Here is a 13,691-nt window from a genome sequence, read left to right on the forward strand (position 1 = left end):
TTCTACTAACGAGAGGGCGAAATTTTTCTCTTAATTTTTGCAAAACCCCCCATAACTTCCACCCTCCATATTTATTATGTATAAAATTAACGGTTTAACAATTTTGAATAAGGGCGTGTTTGTTTGGCTCTTAATGAAACCATCCAGATGCATACATCTAAATCGGTAAGATAATGATGTGTTTGGTTCATTATAACGTAGCCTCCTAATCGCTCAGTTACCACTGAATCATTCTATCTTCAAAATATAGCTGGATCATTCTGAGGACTTATACTCTCTTCACTTCTGTACCATCTCCCCTCCCAATCTTCATCATCGGTCTTCACCTCCGCACTGTCGACCACCGACGCTGCCGGAGCCGCCTATCGCCGCCAAACCTGAACGCCACGTCTATTTCTCCTCCATCGATTCCATCCTTGTCGCTAACCAGGTACAATTTATATTTCTGATTCTATCGATTTCGATTTCTATTTCATCCTCAATTGATTCATTAATTGTAATTGATTCATATTTAATCTATTTTTATTTAATTCATTTTTTCCATTGTTCTGATTTCTATTTATTTAATCTATTTCTTTGTTTGTTTGTTATAGAAGACGACTTACGAAAGCATTAACAAAATGTTGGCTTTTCGGTACAAGACTCTGCTTGATTCACTCAAGAGCACAAAAGGTAAATTTAAACATTAATTTATAATTTGGTGATGATGAATTTGAGTTTATGTTATGTGATAAATGTGGATCAGGATGGTAGTTAGTTCATATGTGTAAGTATTACGTTTGGTTTATTTTTATGCTTCTGAGCCTAATGTGTATTTACTTTTCTTTCATAAGCCTAATTTGTTCAAACTCATTTAGCAATGCTTGATATGAGTAAAATAGTTATTTGACCTTGGTTAATTGTTGTTTTGTTTGTAGACGTTCTCAATAGCAGCTGACAACCAAACTTAAATTAGGTAAGTATAAATATAAGTAAAACAATTAATAAATAATAGACGAGTCGAGCCGAAGCTGAGCTTGAAAAAAACAACGTATGAGCCGAGTTCGAGCTTTAGAATTAGAGCTTGAAACGCACCGAACTCGAGTTATAAAAACAACTCATGAAGCGGGCTCAAGTCTAGACGAGCTCGGGCTTTCATCTGATCAACTCACTGATTGGATTTATTTTTACTTGCAGATCTATGTTTTTCATGGGATTCACATGATCATTGTCACCAAGATTATAAGTTCTGTCAAATTGTCAATTAAGCTTACCATACTGTATGTATAACATGTAGGTTCTGAAAAATGGGATTGAAGTGAAGCTGCAAAGGAATGCTTTGAGTGTTCTTGAACCATCAACTGGTCATGAAGAAGATGATGAGTATGAATTAGATATTTCAAGCAGTGGCTCTGATGTTAATGAGTTCAGTAAGTTTATACAAACTCAAAACCTTGTAAAGTTCCCAAAATACCCCTAAAAACGGTTTGGTTATAAGTTGGTTTGTTCTTCACTGACAGCCACCCCTAATGAGTTTAGCAAACTAAACAAGCCCAAAGTTCGGTACACAAGACCGTGGGGCCCATCTCCATCTATGAAGTATGGTAGTCAAAACTGAATCCAATATGCACACGCGCTATCCTGTAAGTTGACTTTTCTGGTCAAAATAAGCATATTTGTGACTTCAAATTCATTGTGATGAATTAAGCTTTTGAGATAATTTGATTTTGACATCATACATTGTATTAGTCTGTTTGACCTGCATATCAGAATATGTGAATGAATAGAAAGTTAACTTCTCGAAGCTGGGAACCAACACGCTATGGCGATATCACAGTACATTTAACCTCGTGAGTCTCGTATATACAAACTATCTACACACATGTCTTTCTTGTTTGGTATTATTCTTAGTTCATTTTATTTTATGATTTTTTTGTTCCTATTTTAGGGAAATAATCACTCTAATCCAACAAAGGAACAGCTGGTTAATGCAGTTGGCAAACACTTCGCTTCCCAGGTCCCATTCTCTATTCACTTTTCCTATTTTCCAAATACTTGTTTATATGCAAACAGGTCGCCCGTGTCAAAAGCATAAATTCGACCTGCTAACTTGCCAATTTTATGACCCTTTACTGATGACAGTGATGTTTTATTTGGCACAGAAAGTAAGTGAAATGGAACCATAATAGAGTTCATCGAGTTCATCAATGCAGCCAAGAGGCGAAATGGAAGAAAACATAGATGTTAATGAAGACGAAAATTCGGCATATTAATGTGTATATAAATTATTAAGATGGATGATAGCTACGGATAGTGAAATTTTATGTAATTAAGATTTCACAAGAAGTGTTTCCTTGTTATATGTGGTATGTATTTCTCCTAAAGGTTAACGTATTATTAAATATGCACTAAGCCGTTTTGCAAGTCGTCTTTGGATCCCGCATCAAGAAGATAACAGTGGGAAAAATCCTGTTCGCGAGCTTGAAAGACAACCTTTGGAATATGTTGCACGTGTGAGCAAAATCTTGCATCATTTTTTGTTTTCTATTTGTTTCTTTTTATATTATACAATGCAAAACATGTTTTTATAATAAGATATTATTACTCGTATTATACATTTCTTTTTGTAGTTCAACATGATTAACATCTTATTAAATTTCGTATTTTGTCATTCGGAGAAATTGGATCTCTTTTCATATACGTAATTCATGCACATATATAATGAAAACGTCAACTTCACCTACCGATTAAATCATATACAATTGACGTAGGAACCCAATAACAAATGGGATTAACATACTAGACATGCACTTATACATGTCACGCAAACTATTTTTTGAGAGAGCCCCGGTTATTCTAACGGAATTCTTAGGTCATTAATTGAGCTCCACCACCAATACCTTTCTCCAAGAGTCCAAGTCTTTCCTTACTAATTGAGTATGCATTCTTCGCAACCCCATCATTACTTCACTCCCGGCCCATTTATCGATCGGTGTTCATTAGACATATTGCACTTACAAACCACAACCATAATTTAGCCAATTATTCTCCACTCTTGGTCCAAACTTGGGTTCCTCTTGAACAACCCACTCTTAATATAACAATCAACTATTTTAGCTTTTTTATTTTTTGCAGGATCGAAGATCCTTGCAAACATGTAATACTTTGCCCCGACTAGGACTGACATGAGCTTATTTACTGTAAATGAGAATTTAATGCATCAATTTCCATTAATTATAAAACATTATGATGTTAAAGTTTAATACAAAACATCATTGATTACGCTTGCAAAAATCTCTTATCTTGACTTATCCTAATTCCACTGTCCAATGATCATCCCGAAAAGCCATGCAACCTAACGTAAATAAACGAAAAGTGTACATCTGGGTAAAGTTTGATTTTACTCAGTGGGACAAAAGTTGTACAATAAGCAATGCCGAAACAATATCTATCATACAGCAAGTACATGCTTATTCATTACGTCACATTCGACGCGTCAAGTAATCACATTCAGTAGTTCAGCGTGTCATAACTCATTATTGAAATTAGAGTATATAGTAACAAGAACACTACTTTTCCTACATGCATTTGATGGATCGTGATCAATTGTTGTTCGTAGAAGTGGTAATATATAATGCAATTGCTGCTTGTAGAGATGGGCTCGGGTCATCAAATAGCAAGGAACTTCACTTGGGAAATATATAAAAGTACGTCATATTTAGTGATTTGCGAACCCGCTTTTCTTGATCTTGAAATGTTGTTTGTTTGGGAGATGGTCGTCTTCACATAACGTGATCGTTTGGCTACTCTCGCCTAGCCTCACCATTAAGTTATGTTGAGCTTTTCATTCGGAATTTTGGATTACCGCTCGATGTGAATACACGATGGTTTTGTTTCTGATTTTTGTTTGTTATGCCGAGAATTAGTACATGAAAAAGGGATATGAATTTGGTTTTGTTCATTCAATTAATTTTGTGATGTTGAACTTTCCGAGCGCCCAGACAAGTGATGCAAAATCGACATGTTTTATGGTTTAACACGCCCAGCCACCAAGCACAAATAATCATACTAGTTTAAACTTTATAGTGAAAACAAATTTTATTTTATTTATTTATTTTCTTGAACGACCAACAAACAGAGAATTATACGGGATGACCTAATGGTAAAAGGTCATCGTCAGCAGATCTAACCCAACCGTACTGAGCCCTTATACGCCTCCAAGTTATCTCTAATTTCAAAAAAAAAACCCAACCACCTGAATATCCGCCGATGATAAAACCCGAACCCCCTCGGAATACAACAAATTATGTAACTCCAACAAATAAACAAAGGGATGTGATCGTGATCCTCATACACCACCCCCATATGCCTATATGGTCGTATAGGCTATGAAAGACTGACAAGGGGGACAAAAAAAACAGCTTTTTTCAACCTATACGACCATATAGACCTATACGAGCCATATAGGTGTTAAATGGCTCGTATTGCTAGCTAACACACCATAAAACCTATACGGTCATATAATGCACCTATTTGACCCAACGCAAGCAGACACAAGGCAACTATTGTGTCTGCTTGCGTTGGGTCAAATAGGTGCATTATATCTTTATAGGTTTTAACAAAGTACATAAAAAACATAACTTTTTACATTTCTTGCAAATACAATGAAAACCGTTTACATGGACATAAAAGTAACAACAAAAATTAGCAAACGTATCCAAACTATACTCAAGTATCTCCTCATTCGTCTTGCATCATCGTCACTTACTCTCAGTTTATCTTCAAGGTTTTATTTATCAAAAAAAAACTTGCCAATCTTGACATCTCTATGCATACATTCACATGAGCAGGCATAACATGATACAAACCATTATCAACCACAATCACAATGTACATAGTGATGGATGGGTGAAGAATGCAGTATGTATGGCCTTCAATTTGCCATTTACAAAGTTCTTCTCCACCTGAAAGTGTCATTTAACCAATTTTCAAATGTTCACTAAAATTAGATTGAAAAAAAAATACATATACATATAAAAGCTTGCAAAGTACCTTGGCTGTCCATAAAGGATTAGCAGACATAGACAGATCAGCAAGTTAGTCCATGTCGACATTTCATGGAAGAAAGATAACAATTCGTGGAGCTACGTCTTTAGCCATATTAAAGAGAAATCACCTGCACCCAAATTAAAAATGAATAAATATATAAATAAACACCTAACAATGATTAGATTAAAATCTATTCGGGCCAAAAAGGCAAACCCATCATGTGGCATGAGTATAGTATTAGTGTCAAAGTTTCTAGCTTTAGCACATTCCGGTCCTCCCCAAGGCGGAGATAGAAATACAACATCCACCTAAACATAATAAAAAATTAAACAAGAATGTTCATCTTCGGGTAAATTCGAGCTAGGCTGTTCGGGCCTCGGATCGGGTTTTCGGGACTCAAGTCGGGTTCGGTATTAGAGTATGGTTAAAAATGACACCCCTAGCTAAACATAATACAACATTAAATAAGAATGTTCATCTTCAGGTAAATTCGAGCTGGGCTGTTCGGGCCTCGGGTCGGGTTGTTCGGGTCTCGAGTCGGGTTCGGTATTAGAGTATGGTTAAAACTGACACCCCTAACTAAACATAATAAAACATTAAATAAGAATGTTCATTTTTGGGTAAATTCGAGCTGGGCTGTTCGGGCCTCGGGTCGGGTTGTTCAGGTCTCGAGTCGGGTTCTGTACTAGAGTATGGTTAAAAATGACACCCCTAAATCGAATAACGTTTCCACCAACTACAATGAAACAATCAACAATAATGCCACTGGTTTCAAAAGGCAAAATAAAAAAGAAATACTTTGCGTCCTTGTTTGTGCGGAATTAGTTTCTGAAACACGCGAACTGCCATTATCCTTCACTGTTTTCTGCATCACACAATTGTAGTTTGAAATTGAACTACCATAAAGATTTTGAATGATTAAAACATAAGGATTCAAAAAAACAATGTCAATGTAACATTTTATAGTAAAAAAAGGTCATGTATTTCTCATTGATAACTTTATCCGCAACCAACATCTAAATCTGTCTCGAAATTTCTTTAAATTGATTGTAACTTTTCTCAAATGTCTACAAAGAAATTAATATTAATAATTAATAAAGGACTGGAAGATGGACATCGAACTTCTGTGTGAATCCAATATTCTTCCACCATCATGAAAAAAAGGCAAATCTATAGCAATTACAGATCTAATCTAGTCATAAACTTTAGATTTAGTAAAGACCAGAGAAATAGGAGATACAATGATAATCAAAACCTAATCGATTGTTCAAGGGCTACATGAAATACCTTCACGTCTGCTAATGATTAATCTTCAGCCTCAATCTCCGTCCGTCGGGGTTAATCGTCGATCATCATTGAACTTCCTTGGGTTTATTATGAAGCATAAGAGAGCAGAGAAGAGCAGATACTGGTTTTGGAGGAGTGTTTTAATCCTTTTTAGCTTTTAGGGTATTTTTTTTATCAAAACTACTTAGTTTTAGTTTTGATGGGTTTTACGCGTAAGGTTACATGGCAGACAGCACCGTATTTATTTTCACCTAAACAAATTTGGTGTTCTAGAGGTTTTTTTAATGAAACGAAGAGAAGAAGTTTTTAGTGTATTTATATTTTTTTTCAAATTGGAAAGATGGAAAGGAGATAAGACACAAAATTGGTAAAATATAACTTTTTTTTCTATTCAGTCGTGAACACATCTTTCCTTTTCTCTTCTTTTTATTAAACTCATAAACATGATATCTCTTATTTTTTCTTTCCTTTCTTTTGTATCTTAATTTTTGTTGTTTTCTATTCTCTCATTAATTTAAACTTGGGTACCGACCTATTGGTACCAGTCGCTCTATCCCTCGAAGACAGCGTAAGTGAATGAATGATAATGGCTGGTACTCGTTGATCTTCCTGCTCACTTTCTTCTCCACGTTACATCCATTGTTAAAAATAATAATGGAAACTGTTAATTGTTAATTGTTTTGGGAGAAGGATGTTTTTTATTGGGATTAAGAAGTCACACAAGTTAATTTTGATTTGCAGAGGTGGCATTGTTGCTAAGGATGAGGATGGTTACTCTACTGTAGCTTCAGAATGGCTCAATATTCATGAACCTGGTGATAGAACACTTACTCAAGGCTTAAAGGTAACTAATTTGATTCAGCTCTTGTCTTGTCATTATCTTATTATCTTGACTTTATGCCTCAATCATCATATTTTTTAATTTGGATACACAAATTATGGTTTTGTTTATATGATGATGATTCCGAGTTAAATGATTAGTTTCATATAGGCTTGAATAAAACGCACAATCAAATGCCACCTTTTTATGGCGCACGTGTTTTCAAATCAAATCCGTTAAAATCAGGGCTCTGGATTTTGGACCTGGGCCTGTTTTTCTGTTTTCGTCCCTATTTTCTGGTCCCGTGACTCCAAAAGCATCAAAAGTTATGCCCATTTTCATTGGAACATTTTCCAGCCCACTTGCTTTTATCCCGTTGATATGAGTCAGCCACTTCTTCTAATTAAAAAAATTATAAAAATGAATGTTTTGAAAACTTTTATCGTAGTTGAACAGGCATATTGTTTTCAAGTGTTATATATTGTTATATATGCTTCATTTATATGTGATTTTGTGTGTGAAACTTATAGGGAGATCCTACATACCTTTTGGTTCAGAACAACACAACTCTTGCAACATATGCGATTAATGCGGTATGCACCCATCTAGGGTGCATTGTACCATGGAACACAGTAGAAAACAGGTTCGTGTGCCCATGCCATGGTTCCCAGTACAATAATGAGGGCACGGTTATTAAAGGTCCCGCTCATCTGGTAAGTCTCTTTAAAAAAAGTTATGTGTATGTCTTTGTACGTTGTTAACGAGATATGCTTCTAATTAATGCAACATTGCTTTGTTAACAACAACAGCCACTGGAACTCGCAAATGTGGATATTAAAGATGACAAAGTGGTTTTTTCTCCATGGAAAGAAACCGATTTCAGAACAGGTGATGCTCCATAGTGGTCTTAGAAACTGCTTTTAGTGACTGTAGCACGTGTCCGTGATTGTTCTTTTAGGTTATGTTTTAAGGTTTAAAATAGTTTTAGGGACTGATCTAAACAGGTAGGGTAGGAATGTAGGATATTGGGCATGACAATGAAGAAAATAGATATATCATGCATGGCAGTTTAGAACTTTAAGCCACAAGATGGTAGATGATTCAGAAAACAGTACAGCTCAACACAATTTGAGTAGATGTGACGCGTTATCAAAATAAGATTATTAGTAATTTATTCGTATTATATTTCTATTTGTTTCATCATGACCCATGAAAACAACAAGAAACATTGCATTACAATTTAGTTTTAGATACAGAATATCTCAACGGAATTTCACCAAATTCTTCAACAGTAAGAGATTGATCGAATATCAACCCAATTATTTATTAACCACTTATAGTTATTTTATTTCACGATTACTTCAAACATCTTCACCCCTCATTTCTTGCAAACAATTCCGTTCCCATGGAACAACCCTTTAGCAGAACAATCCAATGTGACCACCTGCTTCAGTTTCTCTTCACCATTACTCGAATCAAAGATACACTTTTCACAATCTGTTGACAACAAAGAGGTGATTTTATACTTATCTTCTCCTCCGACAACAGCCATAGCCACTCCTGGTTTCGCTGGATTCTTGAAATCTGGCTGATATGTCCTCCCCAACACCCCTTCAACACCATCAGAAAGTCCGGCAAACCTGAACTGAACTTCCAAGTGAGCAAAACAATCATCAGAAGGCACTTACTTTGTAACCATGGATTCTGTCATCTTCCGCCGTCACGGGGACCACATTTGCGAGAATCTCCACAACTCCAGGAACTGTCACCATCACACTGTTTACACCAGAAGTTCTCTCCACTTTAATATCATCCTCAGGTGACTTCCATGTGGAAAGACCACCTACAGGTAGGGAAATATCTTCCCCATCGTAGGTTAATTTAAGGTTGTCGATTTGGTCGTCCCACTTGGCGGATTTAGTGGCTTCTAGAGAGAATATATGGGAGTTGAAGAGGAGGCCCAAGGCTTGGATCCAGGTGAAGTCCCTGGATCGGCCCATGGGCCGGTGGCCAATAAAACGACTGTTGATTTGGAGGTTAGGGTCGGATATCAAGGCGAAATGTTCGTTAACCTTGCCATGAAAGTAGAACACAATGCCGTCGCCACCGATGAAACGTGGGTCGTAACATGCCGATCCTGGGCTGTTGCAGTTCGGTTTACGGTCTACGATAGCACAATAAACCGATATTAATAATTAAACATATAAAGAGGTCGGTTCTTTATTATAAACTTATAACATAGACATTATATTAAACACTTACAATAAAGTCATATTCTTCTATATACAATGTCAATTTAATAAAATATATAAAAAAAATGTAAAGGAGAAGGAAAGGCATCGTTACGTTTGCATTCGGCCTTGCATTTAGGAGAATAGCAGTCGATGCGACAAACTTTAGCATTGGGATCATTTGAGTCGCTGGAGGGGCATTCTGAGGGGCAGTAAAGTGTTTGTCCCTCGCAGCGGGACCAAGGACCGCAGTAAGAGCTTGATGTTAGAAAAGGTGATGCAAATGACTTATATATAGCCTAATTTTTGTAAATAACTTGTAAAGCATGAAAGGTGGGATTCATTTGCTTTTTTATGTCAACGCTTGAACTTGCGAAATGTATAGCTTTTAGCTCAAGATATGGAAAAATAGGTTCATAATGATGCAATGACATTGGTGAGAAGTTAAACAACCCAAACTTTTATAGGGTAATTTATGTTTGATTGGTTCGAATTTTACACAGCTGCTGGGCGGGGATAAGCTTCCTTCTTCACAAGCTTTTTTCCTCCCAAAAAACCCGTCCCGAGAGCGCTTCCCTTTTCTCTATTCCATCTCATTCCATTCCTGAACAAGCGGCCAATACTAATCTAATAAATGAAGTAGTCGTCGTTGAGATTGAGTTTCAAATACTCAATCCAAGTTTGATTGAGCTAAGTTTTACAGAGATCGAGTTTGAGTATATGAAATGAGTTACGAGAGAAAGACTGCTTTTGACTAGGGATGCGAAACAAATCGTCGTTTGGGGGTCAATCTGAAAATTTACACGAACTTGAACACGACACGAACCATAAAATCATATCAAAACATGTACTCGAACATGACATGAGTATTCATAAGTTGACACGAATACAATTTGTTTAACCTGAAAAACTTAAATTTTAACTCTTTTTTTTTTCCTTGCATTAATATAAATTAAATATTTTCAACCAATAATAAAATAGGATTAAATAAATTTGTTTAAACTCTAAACTTCTTTTTAACTTTTAACTAAGCATAATCTATCTTACTACTTTAGCTTACGAAATAAAAATACTGAAACAACTATAAAAAAGTAAATGGATTAACTGTGGAACTGTAATCTGTTTGATTGACCTGACTGTACGTTTAGTTAAAGGTGCAAGCTGGTTTAATAAAAACATATTCAAACTAAATCAAAACCTATAAGAGCATCTCCACCGGTGTGTTTGTGAAGGTTTTTGTTGACATTGAATGGTGCAAACAAAGTTTACGGGTGGAGACAAACGTTTGTATAGGTTTTTGTTTGTATTCTCAAACGTTTGAAAGGTGAGTTTGTAGTGGCCCCACCACAACCACTACACACAAATCATATATATGTATACATATATATACATATTTATTATATTCTAATGTTATGTGGAAGATGAGGTGGAGGTTTTTATTGGTTTATGGGTGTAGTAAAAAGTGGGGTTTTTTAAAGAAATGGTTAGAGTATGATGTGGCGATGAGGTGGAGGTTTGAATTGTTTTATGGGTGTGGATGCTCTAAGTTCCATCTTAGGTTCATCTTGTTATGAATTCAAACCCTTAATTTTAATATTTCATACGTTAAGCTATTTGAAAATATATTGAAACTCTTTTAAAAGGCTACAATTTGATCTTAAAGTATAGCTTCAACATGTTGTGGCTCCTAAAAGAAAAGGCACCAGTAGCTTAGAATCAAGTCAAAGTGCAATTTATCTTTAAACATCCCTTTAGTATAACTCTATTTCTTGCCTGCAACATAAGCAAACATGCACACTCAACAAATATAACCTCTAATTATTGGTACTTATGTGTGTGTTAAAAAATATGCAAGAATGTCATGATCCAATAAAACTTAATCTTGGCATATAAGAGTCACTTATTCTTGACAAGAAATACATATCTCAAGTTTACTTGCATTTATGGTTATATCTCAAATATAATAATACATATGACTTTTGTACAACATAAACCTTACAATTATATGTGACTTTTATACATTAAGTCATAGTTTTATATCCAAACTTGCATTCATGAATCTATGAAAACTTAACATGTGAAAGTCACATATTTTTATATCTAATCTCCTATTTTGTTGGTAGGTTGAAACCAAGAATCTAGAAGAATTTTTTTATTTTTATTTATTTTTTTGACATAGAGGTATCTTAATATTTGTTCAGCAATATCCGAATATATAAAACGAAGAAAAAAAAAGTATGACACCCCTTAGATTCGCATCTGGTTGAAATGGATTGATAAAAGAATGAAATAGATAAACTAACCTTACCAGCACATATGTTGTCTATTACTTGGGCTTTGTTTTGTGCCACTCCATTTAGTTTGTGGCAAAGTATTATCCAACACATCTTTCTGTTCACCACATGTTGTGACCATAATAATTAACCACATAAACTGGAATATCATTTATAAAAAAACGTGGCTAAAAAATGCCTTAAATTCACTAAAATCGATTATAAATATATCTCATTCTCAATCCTCATCAATATCCACAATCACCTTTCTGACACTTTCAATCGTTTATTCTGTCGGTAGATCTTGGGACCATGTTAGAAGGAAAAGCTGTGGTTGGGGAGACTGACATGCTCCAAACCATGCAAGATGATGCACTTCAACTCGCAGCTAAAACACTTGATTTCTTTGATGTAACCGAAGCTACTGATATAGCACGAGTCATTAAACAGGTACAAAATAAATTCTGAATCGACGTTTTTGTTCGAATTAAGGTTTATTGAAAGATTGAATAGATGTTTGATTGCAGGGATTTGATCGAACGTATGGAGGTGGATGGCAGTGTATTGTAGGGACTGATTTTGGTTCATTCGTGACTCATTGTTATGGGTCTTTCATTCATTTTTCTATTGGGAGTCTTGCAATTTTGCTGTTTAGAGGAGCAATGGCTCTAGAGATCGATGAATTTTCGGGTTTGGAAGGTGTAAAAGCATGATTATTTTACTAGTTTTAATGCATTTTAGGGTTTTTTCATTGTAACAAGTTCATTTTGTAAGTTGAAAACAAGGAAAAAGAAAAGAAAAAAATGAATTAGCAGGATCAAGTAATTAACTTATTAACTTCATCTAATAGTCAATATTGAATTTTCTGTAAACGTGTTAATGTGATAACAAGTCCTAACACTTGTACGAATAAGTTGGATTAAAGATTTCAATTACTATAACTACAAAAATGTTTAAATAATCATTATTAAACAAAGACAAGTATGGATTAACTAGTTGAATTACTCCTACGCTACACAATAATGACTCATTAAATTGTTTGTGTAGTCTAACATAAATGAGCTCAAGTCAAGCCAAGAATAAACAATCTCGAGCTGAGCCGTGCATAAACAAGCTCGAGCCAAACTATTGGAGGTTGATTAGACTTGCGAATTTTTGAAAAACTTGTTATTTTATATATACTGTATAATTAGGGGATAAATTTATACTACCCCTTAAATGATGGTTTGTGGTGAACAAATATATTGTGTTTCGGATTAAGGAAGATGTATTGTGTCCTGGTGTGGTAGTGAACAAGTTTCATTGGATTGGAGGTTTTGTTCCTTTCATAAACATGAATGTGTATATATGATTACTGATACCTTTAATTGAGGTTGCGAATCTTCAGCTATGTAGTTTTTCTTTTCTTTCTTTTTTCTTGTTTTAATTTGTGTTCACAAGCATAAATGTGTATTTGCCCCACCCCTTGTGGTGTGCTGGTGTCTTCCAACAAAGGCTAGAGTTCGAGTTTCATAAGAGACAAAAGATGGAGAATAAAATAATGTGTTTTTGCATTGTTAGTTGCATAGTTCGAGTCTCATAAGAATCAAAAGATGGAGAATAAAATAATGTATTTTTTTATTTTTTTAGAACGGCAAATAATATATCTTTACGTTGTTAGTTGCATTTTTAGGCATATTGTTATAGCTCTTTAACGCTTAATTTTCACTACATATCATTCATTTATCATAATTATATTTCATATAAGGCGAAACACTTTTTTCGGTGGAACTTAATCTACTTTGGATTTTTTTTTAATTGTTTTTTTAATGCGGAGCAGTCACATGGAATGCTATGGATAAAAGTTGGACAAGAAGCTCAAAACAACCGTGCTGATGATCGGTTAGGAAGAAAAGAGTGTAAACGATTGATCTGTTTCAAACAAGCATAGAGCTAAAACTCTGTCGAAGATGAAAAGTAAAAGCAACTGTTGTTTTCATTTGTGAAATTAAACTAAAGTAATTGCCAAGCATATTAAATTTTAGAGTTGAGTTAGAGCTTGGAAGCTAAGGA

At 34.9% G+C, this 13,691-nt stretch overlaps 2 protein-coding genes and 1 pseudogene across 3 annotated transcripts; 2 read left to right on the plus strand and 1 right to left on the minus strand.

The window, feature by feature from the left end:
- The first annotated feature begins 1,801 nt into the window (after positions 1-1,801).
- Positions 1,802-8,247, plus strand: LOC143620103 (cytochrome b6-f complex iron-sulfur subunit, chloroplastic-like). Its single transcript, XM_077091871.1, has 5 exons — positions 1,802-1,815; positions 1,928-1,996; positions 7,057-7,159; positions 7,666-7,848; positions 7,945-8,247. The coding sequence occupies exons 1-5, from the start codon at positions 1,802-1,804 to the stop codon at positions 8,035-8,037; spliced, it is 462 nt and encodes a 153-aa protein (XP_076947986.1). The 3' UTR covers positions 8,038-8,247.
- A 159-nt stretch (positions 8,248-8,406) lies between these two features.
- On the minus strand, positions 8,407-9,963 carry LOC143620104 (uncharacterized; annotated as a pseudogene). Its single transcript, XR_013151292.1, has 3 exons — positions 9,866-9,963; positions 9,482-9,624; positions 8,407-9,299 (listed from the first exon to the last, which is right to left on the minus strand). The product of XR_013151292.1 is annotated as an uncharacterized LOC143620104 (transcript).
- Positions 9,964-11,847: 1,884 nt separating this feature from the next.
- Positions 11,848-12,352, plus strand: LOC143619948 (uncharacterized). The gene is made up of 2 exons (XM_077091761.1): positions 11,848-12,089; positions 12,167-12,352. Exons 1-2 carry the CDS (start codon positions 11,952-11,954, stop codon positions 12,350-12,352), a joined length of 324 nt encoding a protein of 107 aa, XP_076947876.1. The 5' UTR covers positions 11,848-11,951.
- The last annotated feature ends 1,339 nt before the right edge of the window (positions 12,353-13,691 follow it).

Source organism: Bidens hawaiensis, unplaced genomic scaffold, assembly GCF_021521415.1.
Source record: "Bidens hawaiensis isolate Kalapana, Puna unplaced genomic scaffold, B.hawaiensis_p1.1 tig00002525_1, whole genome shotgun sequence".
Taxonomy (NCBI): Eukaryota; Viridiplantae; Streptophyta; class Magnoliopsida; order Asterales; family Asteraceae; genus Bidens; species Bidens hawaiensis.